This window comes from Carassius auratus, chromosome 45 (genome assembly GCF_003368295.1).
Source record: "Carassius auratus strain Wakin chromosome 45, ASM336829v1, whole genome shotgun sequence".
In the NCBI taxonomy this organism is placed as follows: domain Eukaryota; kingdom Metazoa; phylum Chordata; class Actinopteri; order Cypriniformes; family Cyprinidae; genus Carassius; species Carassius auratus.
Genome location: NC_039287.1, coordinates 585,026 through 606,016, shown reverse-complemented (window position 1 = coordinate 606,016; position 20,991 = coordinate 585,026). Strand labels below are relative to the sequence as shown.

Below are 20,991 nucleotides of genomic sequence, written 5' to 3'. Positions count from 1 at the left end.
GGACTAGCAGGCTGATCCGCTGGTCCTCAATATTGTGTTCGGGTCAAAGCAGATGGAGGTGTTGGTCAAGAAGTCTTTACCCTGTAAGGACTTCTTTAGCAGGGTTGAATTTCTTGTTTTTAAAGTTAAGCTCCTTAATGGGAGAGACCCCTAAATATGACGATCGTCTTGTGAGGGGAAAAACTGTATTAAAAATAAATATAAATAAAATATGAATATTAATATATCCTTTTAAATAATTGAAATAAACAAAACTATAATTATTATTAATTTTATTTTATTATTTCTTTTATATATATATATATATATATATATATATATATATATATTAATGGGTTTATGTTTTTGTACAGCATGTGTTTATACGGTAAACAAGGATGCTCCATATTTGCCATAATTTGTGTATGAAATATTATTTGCTTCTTACAGAGCTAATTAACATAATGAGAATTTGAACATATGTATATTTCAAAGAGAAATCAGCTAAGACAGAACCAAAACACGCACATCGACCGCAAAAAAATGCTCAAAATTGGGTGCTCGACAAAAACAAACAAATACAAGTTGGCACACCATAGGCTCCAAAAATGCAAAACAATTTAATAATGGACTTCACAAATGGTAACGTTTCCTTGGAAACTGTACCTTGTGTGAAGGTCCATTATTAAACCTTTTTGCATTTTTGGAGCCTATGGTGTGCCAACTTGTATTTGTTTGTTTTTTAAAAAAAGATCAGCTAAAACAAAATCACACAACTACTGTATGTGCATATTTAGTTTCTCTTTCAAAAAAAAAAAAGAAAGAAAATGTTTTTCCTTTGTACCCCGCTTTGAAAGTTCTGACTTAGAGGGAGGGAAACCCAGAGAAGGAAGAGGAGTGAAAAGTCCAGTCTCCCTTCTATGGTTGCTGTGCGACTGGAGGGGAGGGGCAAAGATCAGAGAGAGAGATCAGAGAGGAGTAAGGGAGTGGTTGGGGCTGGTTTAAGGTCGTATTTCACCAGCACTCTAGTTGTTTGTAACACTAAACTTCCAATCCCACAGTCAGTGTATGTGGGTGCTGTATCTGGACAACTGTCGCCAAGAGATCAGGAGAACGCCTGCTCTGGCACTCTGCAGGACTGACTTTGATTGTGTTGAAGTCCCAGGTGAGTGGCAGACACCCTTGCGTAGTCAGTGTCAGTAATCAGGAAGAGTATCCATTGGTGGCTGTACACAGTGACTGGAGATAACACGGTCCACGGCGACAGAAGCACCTGATCCTGTTACCGGCTAATGAAAAGGAAAAGGACTTCTGAGCTCATCCATCTTCATTTATGAAACTTACCCTGGTGATGTCTTTAGACCAGTGTCACATGGATGTTATAAGATAATCACTGGTCTTTATAATAGCATTTAAAAGTACTAAAACTGAATGTCTAATTTTCTTCAGCTGAAACTTCAGGTTTAAAGGTGTTCACCAAAAAAACTGTTGTGGCTTTTAAACTGCTCCGTGTCTCCTGGTGGACGTCGGGGGAAGACCTGCGATTTTCCAGCCTGCTGCTTGAGTTAATTACTGCTTGTGGTCTGCAGTACTCGTGTTGGGATTTCCAGGAATCTAGTAGAAAGCAAAAAAATTGTCTGAAAATTGTCATCCAGGTTGCAAAAACACCTGTGGATATGAACCAGTAAATTTCATTTAGTGGGACATTAATTCAATCAGACATTCCTTCATTTCGCTGGAGCTTCATGGATTTAAAACCCAATCACTTCATGATCTTTAAGCGTAAACCGTGTTATGTAGTTCTGCTTTTGATCCCAGACTCGTGAGGAACAGTGCGCCGTGGATTAACTCTTGTAACTTTAAGTGACCTCGATCTTATCCCCTGCTTTTAAAGAGGGTATGATGAGGGACAAGCGTTCTGGGTCTTTTGGGAGGGACAGAGAGAAGGCAGAAAAGGCCGCCCCGATCTCCCGAGCTCTCAGCTGGCTAAGCGCGTCCTCGCTGTCACAGCAGACCCGTAAACTGTTCCGCAGCCAGAACAGCCTCCATAGACACTCCAGCACTCCACATGGAGTGGATGAAGATGATGATGACTGGGTGTATGAGCCCCAGCACTATATAGGTGAGGATACACAGTGTGTATGTGTGTGTGTGTGTGAGCATGTGTAATTTGTGGTCAGAGATCTGAAAAGCTCCTGAGGTCTCCTATCTAATGTAATGGAAAATAAGTGTAATAAGATACACTGCCGTTCCAAATTACCATTTTATTTTTGTTAAATATTTTAAAATATCATTTATATCTGTGAAGGCAAAGCTGGGGTTTCAGTTTCACATGATCTTTCAGAAATCATTCTAATATGTTGATTTAGTGCTCAAGAACAAGATTTATTGTTATCAATGTAGAAAACAGTTGTGTTTGCGTAATACGTGTTTTTCAGGATCTGACCAGTTTGAAAAGAGCAGAATTTATTTAAAACTGAATTTTTCTTTCCTTTCACTTTGATCAATGTAATTCAGGATTGCAAAATAAAAGTAATAATTAAAAATAATAATGATAATCTTTAAAACCCCAAACCTTTGATCAGAAATGTTTTTATGAAACTTTTTTGTGGTTCATTTAAATCCTATAGTGTGACAAATGTTTAATCCATTTAAATTTTTTATACAATTTAAAAAATTTAGTCTCAACATTAATATGACATATTATAAACTGCATAAATCAAAATTCTAAAGTAATAAGGAAAATTCTTTTATTTACAAATTCCAAACACGTTAGAGCATGTCAGTTTCATTTGAAATGAATCAATGAAACTGTTATATTATCTTGAGAAAAATATGTTGAGTAGAAAATGTTGCAATAAGATATTGGGAAATAACTGTTCATTTATGTATATAAAAATTATATATATATTATATAACTATATTATATTATATACTTATATATAGTACATTTATTAATTATTTTGATAGACATGCACAGTATACACTTACTGTCCTTTTTTGAAATATACTTCTTGTAAAACCTTAAAAGGTTCATTCAAATGTTATCATACCACTGTATGTATTAGTTGTATATAGTAAACTGGTGATCAAATTTTTCCATGATATGTCTGGTTTAACAGCCTAGTAGTAATAGTCCTCTATTGTATTTGGATTTATTGCTCTTGCAGGAAGTGAGAGAGTAAGTTGTTTACAAGGAGGGAGAAACTAGGTCACTGTCTTTTTTATTGCAGGTTTGTCTTTAAGGTTTGAGCCATTAACACGTCTTTCTCATCGACAGGTTAAGTGAGGCCTGGAGGGCTGGAGTACAGAGAGTTGACCAGAGGGCTTTGAGTTACTGTAGGAAATGGGAAGAGAGTGCTAGAAAAACGTCTGCGTAAATGGGTGATGTCACTGACTGGTGGCGATACGGGTGTGAGAGCCCTTGCCAAGTGTGTGTGTGCAGACACAAGGGCAAAGATGCCCTTATTGTGCCTGCTGTGGTCAGTCCGTCAGACACAGCTGTCCAGCTCTGAGACTGAATGTCTTAATTGCGTTTTCGTTTAATGTACGGAATTACCTTTTATTTTTACCTTTTAAATTAATATAATGTCTGCATAAATTTGAGATGAGGTAAGTGAGCAGAATTACTTGTTGGGATCAGGGAGTTTTAGCTAAGAATTGTGGTTTTTGTCTAGGGTGAGACTGAAACCGATTACCAACAGCTGATCACATCAAGTCAGTCTCATGCATATCTCTTTGTGTTGGTCTAAATGTACAGTGGCACATAGTTTGCTTTGCAAATCAAATGTCAAATCTGCCACTCCTGCACGGAAGCAGAAACTCCACCCTGCTATGTCTGTAGACTTTTGTTTATTGGTTGGCCTGTTTGAGTGCACGCGTGTGTGTGGGTGTGTGTATGTGGGTTTGGAGTGCTGCTGTAACTCTATGCTGGTTCTAATGAGATATTCTATCAGGGTAGAGTAAAGTTACTGTAGGGCTGATCCCAGCGCTGGACTCGGAGGAGTAACATTAGTCTTTCCTCAGCTGTCACTGCTGACTCTGTTGACTCCCACGCTCTATTTGGCATGACTTTTGACAATCAGATGTTTTGTAGAACAGATCTGCCTGTCCGTGTCTGTTCCAGCATAAGTGCATTTCCAGCGTAGTGATGCTTTATCAATGGCAATGTGGGTTTACATAGTTTGTGACCTGTACAAATACCTGGTGCATGTTATTTTCATAGCAGTGCATTTGTGAAGAGTTCTGAATTGTTTTGTGAAAAGTCATAAACAAGATTTTATCTATCAAATGACACTCCTTTTTAACAATTGAGCAATTGGCATGATATGGCAAGCCCCAGCTAAGAAAAATATGTTCTAATGACATTTTGCTACCATTCCCATGGAGCATTTCTGAATGTTGAGTAAACATCAACATCAACAATTTATTTATTTATTTTTACTGATAAAGAGGTTTAATTTGGCCTCTTTCTGTTTTTATATCATAACTCAATACTCTATATGTATTCAGACACACATCCATGCCCAGTGCTATTCCCGAGGCATAGCAGGAAAAACACTCCTTTTCCAAAACAGGACACAATACAGGAAATTTCTCCAAAAGCACCTACATTTCTAGTCGATGTTAAAATCTTGATGTTAACAAGCATACAAGCTTCTAAATGTAAAACATATATTTATTCTTTTGGCACCTACGTGCTGGTACAGTACATGCAAGCCTAATTAAACTGCACTAACTGCTGCTCCTGCACTCTTTATTTAAATGCATCCTATAATTTTGGGCTGTCAGGCCCTTGTAGTAGACCCATAATTTCCGAGTGTGGGTTGCCCAGCAACAGGATGTTTTTGTCGGTTGCTATGGAAATTAATTGACTGATTGTGTGGCTGCCCTGATTCTCCCCCTGTCCCGAAGACAGCCTCGGGTCAAAATCTCTACTTTTGATGTTTGTGGATTAATTGATGAGTTGATTTTGTTAAAATAGTTGAGGTCATGTGGGTTGCGTTGTTTGCTAATGGCGCTCTTATTAATGCAGAAACCAGCATCATAAATCAGTGGCAAATGATCATATGTTTCACATATACGCTGATTTAAACTTTTTTTTTTTATGCAAGCAATTAGTCTTTTCTCTTCATAAACGAGCTTGATTCGTTTAGCTTCTGAATACTCTCCACTACAGTTTTCCCAATTTTCTGGTGACAGCACGGGTTAGGAGGGTCAGTAACGTTACCACACAAACCAGTCAGAATTAACAAGCTCTCACTAAGCAAAAATTGAGTAATATCTGCTCTGGTGGATTCAGCGAATAAGTGAGTCTTTTGAATGATTCATTAAAAGAACCGGAGTTATTTGTTGTGCACCGGATTTCACTGGTCGACATGTTATGTCTTGCGCATTTTGCTTAGACAATTCAATAGAAAGATGTGTTTCTTGAAATGATTTAGCGAAACGCATTGTATTGAGTGCAAACTAATTCACTACTGACGTGATTTATTATTTTTTATTATACATTTTTATGTTTTTATGTTAAACTTCAGCAGTGGAGGAATCGCTGACAACCTTCATAGAAATGATGCTCGAAATTTCTACAGGTGTTTCGACCGTGCTATCTACACTTCATCTTTAATTTATGTGCCTCCTAGAGTGTGTGTTATCATTGCTCATACTTTTAAAATCTAAATAATTTATGTTATTTATTCCTTAGTTTTGCTCCTTCCAGCGCATATTCTGATGACATCATCATAAGAATCTGTTATTGTTTGTCGCTAATAAACTGCATTGGACTACGGCATTTAAATCTGACTTTTTATTCTTTCTGTCTGTTCTTTATGTGCTGTTTGTGATGGGCTGCTTTTGTGACGCTCAGGTAAGTCAACATCAGTCTCTTATTATCATTGTATAAAATGCTGTTTTTGGCACATTTATGGGCCAGTAGGTGTCAGTATTAAAACATTTACCCATTTGTCAAATGATTTTATCCAAAGTAATTTGTAGTGCATTTAAAAAAAAAAAAATTTTTATCATTTGTTTAGGAAGATAAATAAGAAACAGCTATGGTGTAAACTTGTGCTCCTTTTATAATGTGTAGTACTCCTATAAATATGACTTGCTGACTCGAACCGCTCTCAAATTGTAATTGTAATTAGTTGACCCACAACCTTTCAATGTGGTGTAAAAAAAACCCTGACTGACTTAAACTGACTGACATTAAAGTAATTTGTTGATAAAGAAAATGGAAAACAAGCTATTCTACAGTAATGCAACTAGCTAACCAAATTTGATTCGCCTGACGTTATTCAGTAGTTTTGGTGTCTGTGACGTTGTTTTAACACTTAATCTCAATATTACATTGATTTCAATCTTTTATTTAGCATTTGTAGTATTTTCTTCTGTAAATGACCTGAGCTGCAAACATCCATAACTGTTCTTTTAAGCTGATTGAGTTACACACATCTGGCATGTAAGCACATAGCTTAGAGTAGTAAAGAATCTCTATAAAACCACACGTATTTGGCACACAGTCACAAACAAACAGGACTGTCTGTGAAGGGTGGTTGATGCTAAAATGGCTAGCCGGGACAGCTGTTAGCTGTTGTTGGGTTTGATAACACAGCCACAGTGTTTTGAGGGATTAAAGTGATTGTGGTTCAAAAAGGGGGTAAGCCTGAGCCGCCTCTGTCCTGGAACTGCTGACTGTCTTAAATATTTCACAAATGCACACACACTTATAAACTTCACAGTGCTGTAAAGTGTTTGTATTTGCTTTTAACAGGACAAAAATGATTCCTAGACAAGCAAAACTGCATCTCAAATCATGTTCACATTCAGAAAATACTGCATTTGATGACGATTTCTCTACGGATCTCATGTGACGGCAAAATGGGATTCATGCTTGGAGGGATATATCACACAAAAATGAAAATTTGATCACCCTTAGGCCGTCCAATATATAGAAAGTGTTTGTTTCTTCTAAGGGATGGATTTGGAGTTGTGATAAACTGTTTTGAAGGAAGATAAATGTTTGCGTCCAAAAAATATGTGCAAACTGTAATGAAGCAGAGCTCAGTTAGTTCCTCACTTTCCGCGCTGACGCCGAGATCGTTCGCTTGCTTCAGTGAAAGTATAATGTGCCTAACGTTTTCGACTCGTACATCACACGTCACGCCCTGATGTCACGTGTCGTTAAGGGATCTTCACGGGTTGTGTGTGAAAGCACACACATATCCCGGGTAATCACTGGCAGTGTGAAAGTGCAAAATCTAGCGACCCGGGAACAATTGCCAGAACACTTTACCCGTGTATTTGCCGGAATGGCAGTGTGAAAGGGGCTTAACCAGTTGTTAACCAATGAGAATGGGTGCCATCAGAATGAAAGTCCAAACAGCTTATGAAAATATCACATAATCTACCAGCAATTTAAACACTGTTCATTTTTGGGTGAACTATTTCTAAAAATCTTGATGCAAGCAGTAGGGTATCCAGGTATTTTTGCATACTGCTTTATATTATCTGTTTTTGTTGTTATTCAATACAGAATATTTATTCATTTATTTTTTTTACCCCGGCCACTGTTTAAATGTTTATATTTTTGCTACAAATTGAAGCATCAACATAATATATCATTAAAAAGTTAATGTAAAAACGATCTTATGTGCAGTGGATTCGCTAGGGATTCTGGACCCCTTGACATGTACTATACCTGATATATGAATCGATATTGATTTGATTTGAGATCAGAATCTAATCAAATCCATAGTTTGTGAAATGAAATCAAACTGATTCATAAACTCTGTCAATAATTGCCTGCTGTCATTACTCTGTCAATGCATTTACAAACACACGAACTGTTTTTGGCACACTATGATAAGGAAACATGTTCAGACATGGGGCAACCGTAGGGTTCATTTGTTTTTAAAACATCAGTGTTCCCACGAATGAGTGCCCAAATGTGTCCATACACGTCTTTAAAAGTACAGAGAAAGAGAGAAATAACAAGGGAAAGTGAAAAAACAGGGAAGAGGTGGTACTAAGATGACAGGAAGGTGGGAGTGTCTGTGGTGGGAGAACGAGCGAGAGAGAGAGAGAGGGAGAATAGGAGTGTCAGTGAGTTTGCGTATGTTCCCATGAGCAGGCCGGTGTGTGTATTTGGATATTGGTTCGCTCGCTGGAGTGGGATTGACATCTCTGGGGATCTCTAATGGACATAGAGCCATGTCATGCCTGGAAGGTGGGACATTTTTGTCTATATGCATTCAGTTTTTTGTTGTTTGTATCCACATTTTGTGTGTTTGAGAGAAAAAAATAACAGCATAGGGGAATCTTTGCCTGATATTAAAGGGGAAAGAGGGTCTTTGTGGTTGGAAAAACAATTTTTCATCTTTCTGTAACATTTTTTTATCTTAATTTTTTTATTTTAAACCCTATGTTCTGTCTCCATAAATAAAACAGTATATTTAAAATTTGTTGGCAAGCTTTGCAGTAATATATAAATGCATTCATTTTGTGTTTTGTTAGCATGTGTGTGCTAGTCAGTTGTCGTGGCATGGTGCTAGCCCATGTGCAGTGGACACCAAGAGTGTGTTCGTCCATATACCTTACTTTCTCTCGTTCCATTGCACTCTCTTTGTTTTAGTTTCTCCCTCTAATTTTGAGATCATTTTATGGAAAACTCCCTTTTGCATTACTGTGCATCTTCATCCTTAGAGTTTCATCTCGGTTGTCATCTAAGACAAAAACTAATCATAAAAAATAACTGTTCTGGGTAAATATATTAAGCTTTTTCAACATCAAATAATTTGTTGGAATGGACTTTTTCTTGTCTCGTTTTGTCACTTTAAATGAATTAAGTCATTACTACTAGATGCAATAAAATTATAAATATATTTCTCTACTAGATAATTAAAAACTATTTATATTACTATATCATACTGCTATGCATTACAAATTTTTACAACTTTTGTTTTTCTTTTTATAACTTTTTTTTTTGGCATGCAACAATACATAGATTTCAGCCACTTAGATGTTGTCCTACTTCTGCAGACTTTTAATGATTTTTGATGTAAAAGCAGATCGAGCAGTAAATCTGTCTTATTAGAGAAAGGCGCAGTTTTATTTATTGCATAACTCTTGATTTGACCCAAGATGCTGCCTACGTGCCAATATACATTTTATTTTGTTGTTGTTTACTGCATAAATGAAGGAACAGAAATGTGATTATGGAATGTAGATTTCAGATTTAACTTGCATTTGCATTAACATAGCACGTAAAAATGATATGTTACTTCATACAGCACATGCATTCAAATACTTCTGTAGAATCACATGGTTTCTGTGTTTTTAATTGTTTTATATTTCCATAGATATCAAGTTTTTGTTGTGACACTTCTGTAGAAAGGAATAAGAATGAGGAAGATTAGTGTCTGTTGGTTCATTTCAGTTTGTGCCAGGTGTTGGGCTGTTGAACTGGTTATTCTTGCACAATCACAGAACAACAACAAAAAAAGTTGTTTGAAAAGCTTTATGGGACAATATTGTATTATTTCATCCACAGCTAGAGGTCGCTGTTCCTCTTTGTAAACTGTCTTGCTCACTAAACTGTCATGATTACCTGAGGCACACTATGTGTCACCTCAGCAGGTTAGCAGCACCCAACACAATTCATTTTAATCGGATTGTATTTAGATTAGTCCACATGATTAAACGCTCATATTAAACCACAGTCAATAGTACTGTGTACTTTTCAGCAGTGAACTCTGTGTATTTACAGACAGTGTGATTACTGTTTTCCTTGGCCAGAGTTTCTGCTGAGTCTCTGACTGGGAATATAATTTGACGAAGGAAATGATTCAGCTTTCTTTTTAAGGAAGTTCATGCCTACTGTTTTAAGAAAGATGTGATTTAATGTGCAATTTAGACTAACTAAATCTGGTTAAGATCTGCAATTCAGTGTAATGCTAGCTCTGTGTTTGATGTTTACCTTAAAGCCAATAGACATCAACCTGTCTCTGTGTTGGCAGAGGTGCTTGAGCTCTTGCATTTAACCTTAATTACCTGTACCATGTGGGCATCTGTGTGACTGTGTGTGTGTGTGTGTGTGTGTGTGTGTGTGTGTGTGTGTGTGTGTGTGTTTGTCAGTCTGATAATCCGGGCTAAGAGATTAACCCAAGAGGAGCAAGAGGAGCCAAACACACTGACCAAAACTCCGGCAGGACCAAAAGGATAATAGTTAGTTCTCATTTGTGTCCAGAGAGGTGGAGAGATCAGCAGTTATACTTCATACAACAGCTTAATATCAGATCCCCAAAAAACAGTTTGAACACGTCAATTCTGCTGTGTTAACATCCTGTGAAGTGTTTTCTAGTATATGAATGCTTGAATCATCTGTTCTCCAACAGCTGAAACTTTCTAAACCGTGACTTCGTGCAGAGTAGTACAGAGTTGAAATTGTTTTATTTTTATTAGCTTTTATTTTTCATTTTTATTTATTTATTTGTCTATTTTGGCTCATATTTATTCATATTTTAATATTGTTTTATTATTTATAGTTATTTTATTTTGTACTTTAATATGTTTTTATTTTATGTTTTAATATTTTTGCTATATTACGTAACATGAACTAACAATGAAAAATACTTCTTAGGCATTTAATTTTAGTTGTGTTCATTTTAACATTTTCTATATTATTAAAACTAAAAGTTGTATGTGTTAATATTATTTAATGAATCTAAGCAAACATGAACTAACAATGAACAGTTGTGTTTTTATTAACTAACCATAACAAGTATTTAAGAAAACTGGAAGAAATGTATTGATTTTGTTAGTTATGGTTTTTTGTTTTGGTAAGTCATACTTTTTTGAAGAGTAGCAGAGGGTGTGTTTTTTTCTCGCTTTTTTTTTTTTTTTTGGAGATGCAAATCTGTTTGTAATCTAACCCTCTGTGGATTGCGGCTTTTGTTTGCGCAAATCAATTAAATTCAAGCAGCCTCACTGAAGCAGCCCAAAAGAAAAGAGTGCGGTGAGGAGGAGAGGGGTTTGTCTTCTGGAGATCCACCGCAGGTCCCTTGTGTATTACAGAGAACATGCCCCATCCACTGCCTCCCTCCCCCCCAGGATTGAGGATGGGAGGGCAGGGGACAGACCTGAGGTTGGCAGATGAAGGGTTTGTGTGAGAGGGAGGGAGTTCAAATCAAGGACCGCCTCCAGGACAGCTCCAGGCCTGAGGATCCTGCAGCATGCCGACATATGCTCAGCACCTCTCTATCGTGAATGTAGTGGATTGCTGCTACCAAGTGCGGTATGCCAACCTTTGCCCCTGCAAGATGGGCAACAATCCACCCTCACAGCTTCAGACTCCGTCCCTGGAACCGGCCCAGACCCCCGGCACCAGGAACGAGTGCAGTATCAGGCGCAGACTGCTGGCCCCCAAGGTCTATCAGAGACCAGAATCACTGTGGACCCCTAAACCAATGCTAAGAGTAGAAGGATTACGAGGGGACACTCTCACACGCTCTCAGTCTTGTTGCAAGAGGAACTCGCTATCTTGCTTTCCCTGTAAGTATACGGCAGTGATTGCATGGTTTTGAATGTGGTAATAGGTCGGCTGGTCTCATTGGGGTGAATTTAGTAGCTAATTTAGTTTGATATCAATGGAATAGTCTGATTACAACTTTTGCACATGGCTAGATAGTGTACCAGAACACGCTGGGTCTGCTGTCATTGTCTTCGGTGTGACTGCTTTTGTACCAATCAATACAGAGATTGTTCTGTTGAGATTTTGTGATCTTTGACCTTTAGAGACGTGACTGAACCTTTTTGGCTTGACCCCTTGGGACCTCTTCCCTTCCTGTCCTTAATAAGGTTAGCTTCATTCACTCAGTATAATGCAGAATGCCATTTATTGATCTTTCATAGCATCACACATATGACCCGTTGGCCATTCATAATTTACTGATATATGCGAGCAGTGGGTGACTCTAAAGGTTATGGTATGAATTGCACAGGAAGCACAAAAGGTGAGAGTCTGATGGATAGGGATGCATTTATGGCTAACGATAAACATAGGCTTTTTAAGACCATTTCAGACTGTGTCTTTAATCATGCATAGTGTTTAGTTATCTAGATAGGCCCTTTAAGCACACGTTAGCATGTCTTGATTGTCTATATGAGTCATATCAGATGCTCAGTTACAGTACAATGATAAGAAACAGAAGAGAAGTGTCCAAGCTACCCATGGGAACCCAGGACAATGGGGAACAGCTGACTGATCGTTCCTGATTCTGATGGAGGAGACATAACTGACCCAGATACAGTGTCTCCATCACCTCACTGAGTCAATTATTATCTGATGAAACCAGTGGAGGGGAGAAAACGGACCAGAGAGGTGAAGAAAGGCACAATGAATGTGTGTGAATGGGGTTGAGATTGAAGAGGGAGAAGATGTTGTGATAAAAAAAGAAGAGGATGGAGATATTTTATAATGCATGCGATAAGAGGGACAAAAAATAATTTTATATATGATTGTTATATTTAATAGAGATAAATAGAGATGCTAGTGACTATAGAAAATGATAAATGTTAGAAAAAAATTTGACACACTTTGGGCCATATGTACATGCACATTACTTTTAATAAGATATATTAATATATTATATATAATATAAATATATAAATAATTTTTGAAAAATAAGCAGAATAAGATCAATACGAAAGGGATACAAATTAAACTCATTTTTCAGAGACAGTAGGTTCACTTAAAATATTTATGTAACATATTTTGTTGGTTAACATTATAATGACATGGATAGGTAGTGATGCTGTCCCTTTAAGACGGAAGGCATGCAATACTGACACGTTCAGTTTTCACCCACCTGTTCACGTTCACTTAATATTCCACATGAAAGACATGTGGACTCTGTGTGTGTATTTGAGCACTGAGAAATGATCATGCACTGTTTATGAAAACTGAAGAAGTGGAGCGTGCACGAGAGAGCACCTCTATCAGCACAATTCCCACTATCCAGCCTTCACCAACTTTAAGTTAATCGACAACGAATTGTGACTCCAGGGGGAAACGGGACATCTGGTCACCACATCCCTACCCTTTTGCGTGCTAAGGCCATTGTATCAGATCTCTAGTAGTCTATCCATCCACTGCGGCAGCCATACTGAGATGATATGCAAATGCCCCATTGCAATCCAATGACAGGGAAGCACATTTTTAAGGACAAGACAGTAGCCTATAGTATGTATTTTGAATGTCCGGTAGTTCTTCTTGTTAACGAAGATGTGGCAAATTTTTCATCCCCGTTAACCAAATTAACACTGATCTGGACTGCTGTAGTGTCAACATAGAGCTAATGGTCTGCTCTCTCATGCCGGTCTGAGCTAATGTGTTGTGACTGCTCAATATTGTTCATAGATCACCCTGCTGAATTAACAGCCTTCGTACATAGTTTGAGTGTAAACTCACAGTGTTTCTTTCCCCTCTTGCTTTTCCCAGTTATTTTTTGTCCTTTCTCTCCTTCACTTTCTTGTATTGTTGGATGACACCAGTCGTGCTACAGTATTAGGCGCTGAGCAGGTGTTTCACAGATCTCTGCTAAGCCGAGCTCAAGCATTGTGGCCAGTGGTCGGTCAATTCTTCAGTATATCCTCTCAAGGGACTGACAGAAACTGGCAGGAGCAGACACTGAATAATGGGACGTGTTTAACAAAATTCATTTCTAGTGGGAGTTGGAAATTGGAGCCAAAATGTCGATGAGAAAATCATAGAAAATTGATATTCTGGAGAATCTGAGAAACTGATATAGATAGTCAGAGCAAAATACTGTCCTTAAAGCATTACAGAGGAACCTGGGTGGAGATTATAGGCCACCATTTCAAGAATACAGTCATCTTCTAGGTTCTAGAAGATAGTTATTTTGGTCCGTTACTATTGTTTGCACTGTCCTTGTATGCTTAATCTCAGTAAGGGATTGTGGGTAGCCTTAACCCCTTGTTGTGAATTGTGAATACAAAAGGCTTCGTCATTCCCCTTCCTAACTAAATCTAACAGTTCAGTCGCGCAGCATGACAAAGGCACTTTGTTAATCGTCAAATCCCCTCAGGGAAGCACACATAACCCCTGCTGATGGCAGGACTGGGACAAAAGAATCCTTACTGCTTATGTTATGTTTCTTTCTGTTCCATTCCCTTTCTCTCTTCCTCTCACCCCACCTCCTTCATCATATGTTCACCTCCTTCATTAAGAATTGGGGGTGGAGCTACTCAGCTGTAAAGAAGTGTCACTCGGCGTGGGGTCAGCATCCTGTGTTTTTCGAGGAGGAACGAGAGCTGTCAGTCATTATGGAAGGCTGCACCTTTTGTTTTTAGATGGAGTTTCTTAATCGTAAGTGCTACTTATTCATACTGAGGGTTACAACAAAAACTCTAGGCCTAAGTATTGAACACAATGTGTTTGCTAAGACCATCAATGGTCCCATAATTATGTCTTATTGAGGAGAGATATCATTTTTCATACTTTATTTATATACATTGAACAATAAAACGTCAAAGGATGCACTCATATCAGTATTGGTTCGTTAAGTAAAACAGGCTGATAACATGTCGCCAAATGATCATGAGACCCCACATTATTAATAATGGATTGTTAAAAACAAATGAGTTAAAATACAGTATTTATAAAACAAATTTGATCATAAGCATGTATAGCTGCTTTATGCCAAAAAAAAAAAAAAACATGGTTTTCCACATAATGTTGTTTTTTAGTAATCAGTTAAAAAAAAAATTAATTAGATTTAATATTGGGCAATATATTGGTTATCAGATTTAATATATATTATTATGTATCAGTATAAACTAAAATGTCCACATTGGTGAATTTCTAAAAACTCCAGTTGATTTACATGAGGACTATGAAATGCTCTTTTGACAACCATCTTTAAAAAAAACTCTAGGAACCACCCACAACACCCTAGCAACTGCATAGCAACACCCAGTCAACCCTGACAATCACCACTCCCATATAGATCTGGTTGCTTCAATAAGTCAGTTGTGACTGAATCTTAAATCTATATTTTAGTGGCCTATTTCTCACACTCTCCAGGCACATGGCATCTGTAATGGCCCCTAATTAACTTTAGAGAGCATCTTCATGTGGCTCTTTGTATTGTGTGTTGGCTGAAGGTGACAGGAGGTCACTACATATGAATGTAACGATGTGTGTGTGTGTGTGTGTGAGAGAGAGAGAGAGAGCGAGTGAGAGAAATTTTAAACACTTATTCCTTCTCTGAATAAACTTCTGTCAGACCAGTGCCTCTCCATCATGATGAGACTGGGTCTAATGGACTCTTTCAGGGCTTGTTTGGTTTAGTTTTGGCACTAATTGGGCCTCCTGTTCCATCATGGCAGCTGTAATTAAGTTCTGGTTGAAGGATTACTTGCTTTAGGGGATTGAGGGTTAAGACTATTTTTATTTAGTGCTGGACATCAGGTGTTTGTCGAGTAGAAAGGGGGAGAAGACCGTAGACACATGATTGATTTGGAGTTAATTGATGTGGGTTCCAAGCTTGGAAAAAATCATGGAAATTAGTCAAAAGGTGTGGGCCTCGATCAGGCCAGTACTGTTATCTTGTATTCATTGTCCAGGTTTTTCCCTGAACATAGAACATACCGAACCGAACCATGACCCTAAAATCCTGAACCAAACCAAACCTTGAGCAATCTGAACCATAGTAAATTGTAGAATTTCTTTTTTTATATATTTATTTTTTGTGATGGGACCCATGTCCATGCAAGCAGCAAACCCCTAATTGTTAAACCCTGGTCAGTGTAGTGTTTTTTTCCACAGATACAAACACTCAACCACACTGTTGTATCCACCTCTACTTGTATCTTATTTCAGGTCGGCTGTGATTATCTCACAACAGACTACAGTATGTTTCCTCTCTGAGCAGTGTGCCAGGTAATTACGTTACAGGTCATCCCTAAAAAGAGGGCACATACTCAGAGCATGAGGTCTGACAGCTGTCACACATATTGATCGGTTCCTCAAAGCCATATATCTTAAAGAATTGTGCTAAATGACATTAGACGAAAGGTCAGTAGGGGTTAAAAGGCAGGGACAGGATCATTTAAGTGAATTATTTTAGATCATTTATATACTGTTAATGCCAGGCCAGCCATCATGGCCTTGGAAAAACTTCTGCTCTTTAGCAATGAATTGCCAGTGTATCTGATTCACTTTTCCATTCTTCACTTTTCACCTTCCATTCAGCTCCAGGCCAGATCTTATTACAGTAAACAGTCTCCAATTTATATGTCATGTGTTGAACATACACACACACACACCTCAGTTAAAGGATTTGTTGGATGCAGCAGGTGTTTGTGATCTCAATGCAAACAGGTAAAACAACAGCAGCTGATTTAGCTTGAGCTCAGTCTTTAATTAAGTCTCATTAACTCTGATAAATAGGTTTGACATCTGACCAGTATTTTATTCGTCTGGCCACATGTTCACAGTGCACACAAATCTAATTTGGTTCTTGAATGTGATCTTCAGGACAGACTGTTTGCACGGTTGTTTTGTATGTAATGAAATCAGATCAGTTTGTTCAGACAATGTAGACAGTATCTGATATACAAGCAACAGTAGCTGTCATCTGTGACCAATCAGAGACTAAATGTCACAGAGCAACTCACAAGTCATGATCTGAATGTTTTCTCAGAGCGTGACATTACTTTGTGTGTTTTTACGCTGGAAAATGGTTGAATTACTTAGATTATCTTTATATGGCAGGATTGTTAAATGTGATTGAAATGATGTGCCTCATAAGGGTCCCTCTAGCATCATTTGACTCAGAACTGAATTCCTGACAGAGTCATGGTCCTGTAATGATGAAGGCTAGAGAGGAGAGATTTCCACTCTATTGCTAACCAGAGTCAGACCGCTGTGACTCTTCAGAGACTTGTTATGATATAAAAGATGAATGGAGAGTGTGAATAGAAGGATTTAGGCAGTGTCAAAGATGTGGACAGAAGATGGGATGCTACAGGGATTAATGCTGTTAGGGCCCTGTTTAATGCTGTCCTCTTAATGCTGCTTGGACAGATTCACAGGTAATGTTCTCATATGCTGAATATAACATGAACACTCCTTTGAAACCTGAAGACTGTCAGAATGAGCTGTCTACGGGTCACTAAAGAACCAGTTTGACAATTAGTTGTGTTCAAACCTAATCTAAACACTAGATGGCGCCAATCATACATTTCACAAACATACATGAAACTTGGGTCCTCCTCATACCTCTTCCATTGGAAAGCCTTATTGCAATGTGCTTTGAACATATATTATATTATATTAGCCTATATTATAGTATTCATTAATATATTGAATTAGCTTTCATTTTTATATTTCCAATTGTTTAAGTTTTAGTGTTGCTTGCTTTTCTACACGTTTTCATTGGCTGCATTTGAATTCCTGTATTTTTCGTAGTGTTTACTGTATTGTAACTCAATGAATTGTTGATTATAGTATGTTCTGTAGGTATACATATTTATTCTGCCATGTTATTATTGTCCTTTGACCTGTATTTTCTTTGACCAATGGTACATATAACTACCGAATTGTTCATGTTTGAGCCATGATTGTCCTGTGTCCCAATACAACACTGATCTCAAAAGGATTTTCATAATGGTTATGGTTTTTAAATTAATTAAAAATTAGATCAACCTGCAGTGCACACTAACAAGTCTTTCTCTACAAGTCTGCTATTTACATACTGTGTTGCAAATAAGTACACCTATTTGGAATATTTAATTAAGGTGAAATATGTTGTCCCTGTCAGAGTTAATCCCAGAGGCGTTTTAAAGTTCAGTATTTGATCAGTGAATTGCCCATACTCCTTTGGGAGTCCTCAGGGGGAAAGGCATGTTATCAAAGTGGTTTTAGGATCTATATTAAATGAACTCTGTTTTTTCATCACTGGTGCTTGATCATATTGATAGGACACAAGAGAGGAGGAGGTGTGTGTGTATGTGTGTGGGGGGGGGGGGGGGGGGGGGCTTTTTCAAAATCCTGCTTCTATTCTGCCCGGCATAATTCAGAGAGACTGGACAGGTTTGTGGGGGTAGGACAACAGGATATACAAACCCCCTTTACACAACCTGTCACCCTGGAGCATGCACTTGTAGCTCTACTTGCCACTTAATGAAATGAGTGTTTCCAAATCCAGGTGTCCTCAAAGATGCCTATTTGAATATTGCCTCTGCTTTAAGAGGATAGATTAAATGATAGGTAAATTGATATTCAGGATTAATGATGGCTTATTAAGGACTATGCTTTAATGTGGGATGATTATCTGCAGCACTATCAATGCAGCTGTCAGATGTGTGTTCCTCATTGAAAGCCTGTTAGTGCTCATGCTTCTATTAAGGGTCTCTATGGACTGAACCGGATTGTTATCTCTGCTATATATATACATACATACTTATGGATGTGTGTTATTAATGCTGCATGTATATTCTCAGTATCCCTGATCTCTAGTGTTAATGACAAAAGCATAGATTGATATTCCGATGGTACATCCTGGCATCGTCACATCCTATTTCCACAGCAACCAGTGACTCCATCTTGTCACTGTTGCTGAAGCCTCAGTGGAAATCTGTCAAAAAAAAACAATTTAGCAAATCTCTCACATGGCTCGTTTTGGCTGCTATATTCTTGATTTTCTCCCCTGCAGCTTGTTCATTTTTGCAAAGTTTAATCAGTTCAAAGTGTCTTGTAAGAGCTTTGTTGCTCAGTCCTGAAAGATCTCTTTTGTCCTTCATCGCACTCCTGGGTTTATCCAGAATCTAAAGTTAATCATGCACCATTTCTGTCCATCGAGTGCTGGTTTTGGTGTATAGCTGCAAATATGGGTCAGTTTGCTCCATCACATTGAAATCAGACCTATTTACCTCCCCTCCCGAGAGATCTGCCCCCCACCATGATCACAAGCTTTATGGGAAATCTATCCACATGCTGTTTATCGTCTCCTAATCAGGCCTAGACATCCTGTAGCTCATAGATTGCTTTTTACACTCTTCGATTTGGTCTCTCCCTTTTGGGGTCACTTTTGATTGGGTTGGATGAGCATTAGCCCTGGTTGGAGTGAAGTGGGTTAAATTCTTACTGACTCCTTATGGACCATTATTATGTTGCAGCTAATTAATAACAAACGTGAATATTAAAGGTTCTGTTATATTCTTAATATATTACTGCTATATTAATCTGTTATAGTCTCATATTACATTCAAAAGTTTGGGGTAAAAAAAATTCTTATAAATTAACACATTCATTAAAAATACATTACATTGATCAAAAGTGACAGTAAAGACATAATGACAATAATGTTACAAAAGATATATATATTTCATATAAATTCTGTTCTTTAAAATGTTATATTCATCAAAGAATCATCAATAAACTGTTTTCAACATTGATTTCTTGAAAGCCAAATAAGCTTACTATAATGGTTTCTGAAGGGTCATGTGATAATTATTTTAAATTGTAATAATATCTCACAATATGGTTGTTGATCACATAATTGCAGCCTTGATGAGCATAAGAAACTTATTTTTAAAAATATAGAAACGTTTAGACTACTGGTAGTCACATTTGACTACTGGTAAGTGGCCAATTGTTTTGTTTTTTAGTTTGTGTTTGAAGCAGTGCTAATTAATCTGAATGTTTCTAGCCAATGGAATAAGGAATATTATATACTTTACTAATATAATTCTGCTAATATAAATAGCCCGTTTATAATAAACACTGATTAATGACATAATCCTTCTGTAAAAAATGAAACCACAATCAGCCAGACATCTTTCCAAATGCACTTATATTTCAAAGGACAGTCTTGAAGTTTCATGTGTTATTGAATTTGTCAGATATATTAAAGAAAATGTTACGTGCGCTTTTGCAGGGTGGCCTTTGTCTCAACCGTTAATATAAATGGGACTAGACAGAACACATGGCTTGTTCACCATGATGAATCCATTGAGCTGCATTAGAGGTTGATCGTGTTATGAGACAAGTCATTGAGACACTGTATAGACATACTATCCCCATTTACTTTTACAGCAAGCATGTGCACCTATTGCATTTAATGCACAAAGAGTTTGAGAATACTGTCCAATTATTTGTTCTGTCCCTCAAATCCGTATTGCAGGAGACTTTTAGACAGAGGTGTGTGTGCATGTCTGATGCCTCCTGAGACGCCCCATGTGTGTGAGGTTTACTTGTTTCCATGCATTCTGCCTCATCTAATTCTCTGTGCTCTGTGCATTGGGAAAATGGAGAACTTTGTGTACTTTGGCAGGTCATTGCAATGGAACATCTTCAGCTGATGAGGTGCCATGAGACTAGTGCTCAAACTGAAGCTTTTCTTCAGTAATGGCTCCCCTCAGACAGCTGTTGTACATCGGGGTCCACAAGTGGATGCACAAATGCAAAAGTGATGTTGTGTACATATATTATTTTACTCGTATAAGATGCATTGTTGAGTTACGCTGCAGAATGCTCTTCATTGTAGAGGTCTACTACGATGATTATGCATGTGCAGCATAAACAACAATGCAGAATATTAATAACGATGACTGGATAGTTGACAGAATTGTCACTTGCATTTTAAGTCATGTCAATTTAAACATTCAAACTATGTTAAATCATAAAGTACTTGCGCACTCTCCGAGAGACGGTCTTCAATGTGCTCTTAGCGAAAGCGCACAGTTGCCTCTCAAACAGCTCACGAGTCTCAAGTGTAAGTTTGAGTTAATACATATTTGATTAAAATAATTTTTATTTCCTGTTTATCGTCCACATTATTTAGGCATTATTTTATTTATTTAATTAAGGCAATAATTTTTTTGGTAACTTCACAAAGCAACGATTTTTAAAGTATCATTTGTTAATGCAGTAATTAACATGAACCAACAGAGAGCAATTGTTGTTGTTGTTGTTATTATTATTATTAA

At 37.5% G+C, this 20,991-nt stretch overlaps 1 protein-coding gene across 7 annotated transcripts in view; it reads left to right on the top strand.

Annotated features, from left to right (window-relative positions):
- The window catches only part of LOC113062795 (NHS-like protein 1), a 91,336-nt gene that overhangs the window by 43,880 nt on the left and 26,465 nt on the right, over nt 1-20,991 (top strand). Inside the window, exon 1 of one of the 7 annotated variants that reach the window (XM_026232772.1) lies at nt 723-2,101. The exons of 3 other annotated variants lie outside the window; for them this stretch is intronic. In XM_026232772.1, coding sequence (XP_026088557.1) covers nt 1,879-2,101 — 223 coding nt within the window. In that variant the 5' untranslated portion in view covers nt 723-1,878. Of the gene's footprint in view, nt 1-722; nt 2,102-7,716; nt 8,207-10,872; nt 11,530-20,991 lie in introns of those variants that run through there. 3 more of the 7 variants (XM_026232777.1, XM_026232776.1, XM_026232771.1) reach the window with 3 other exon arrangements.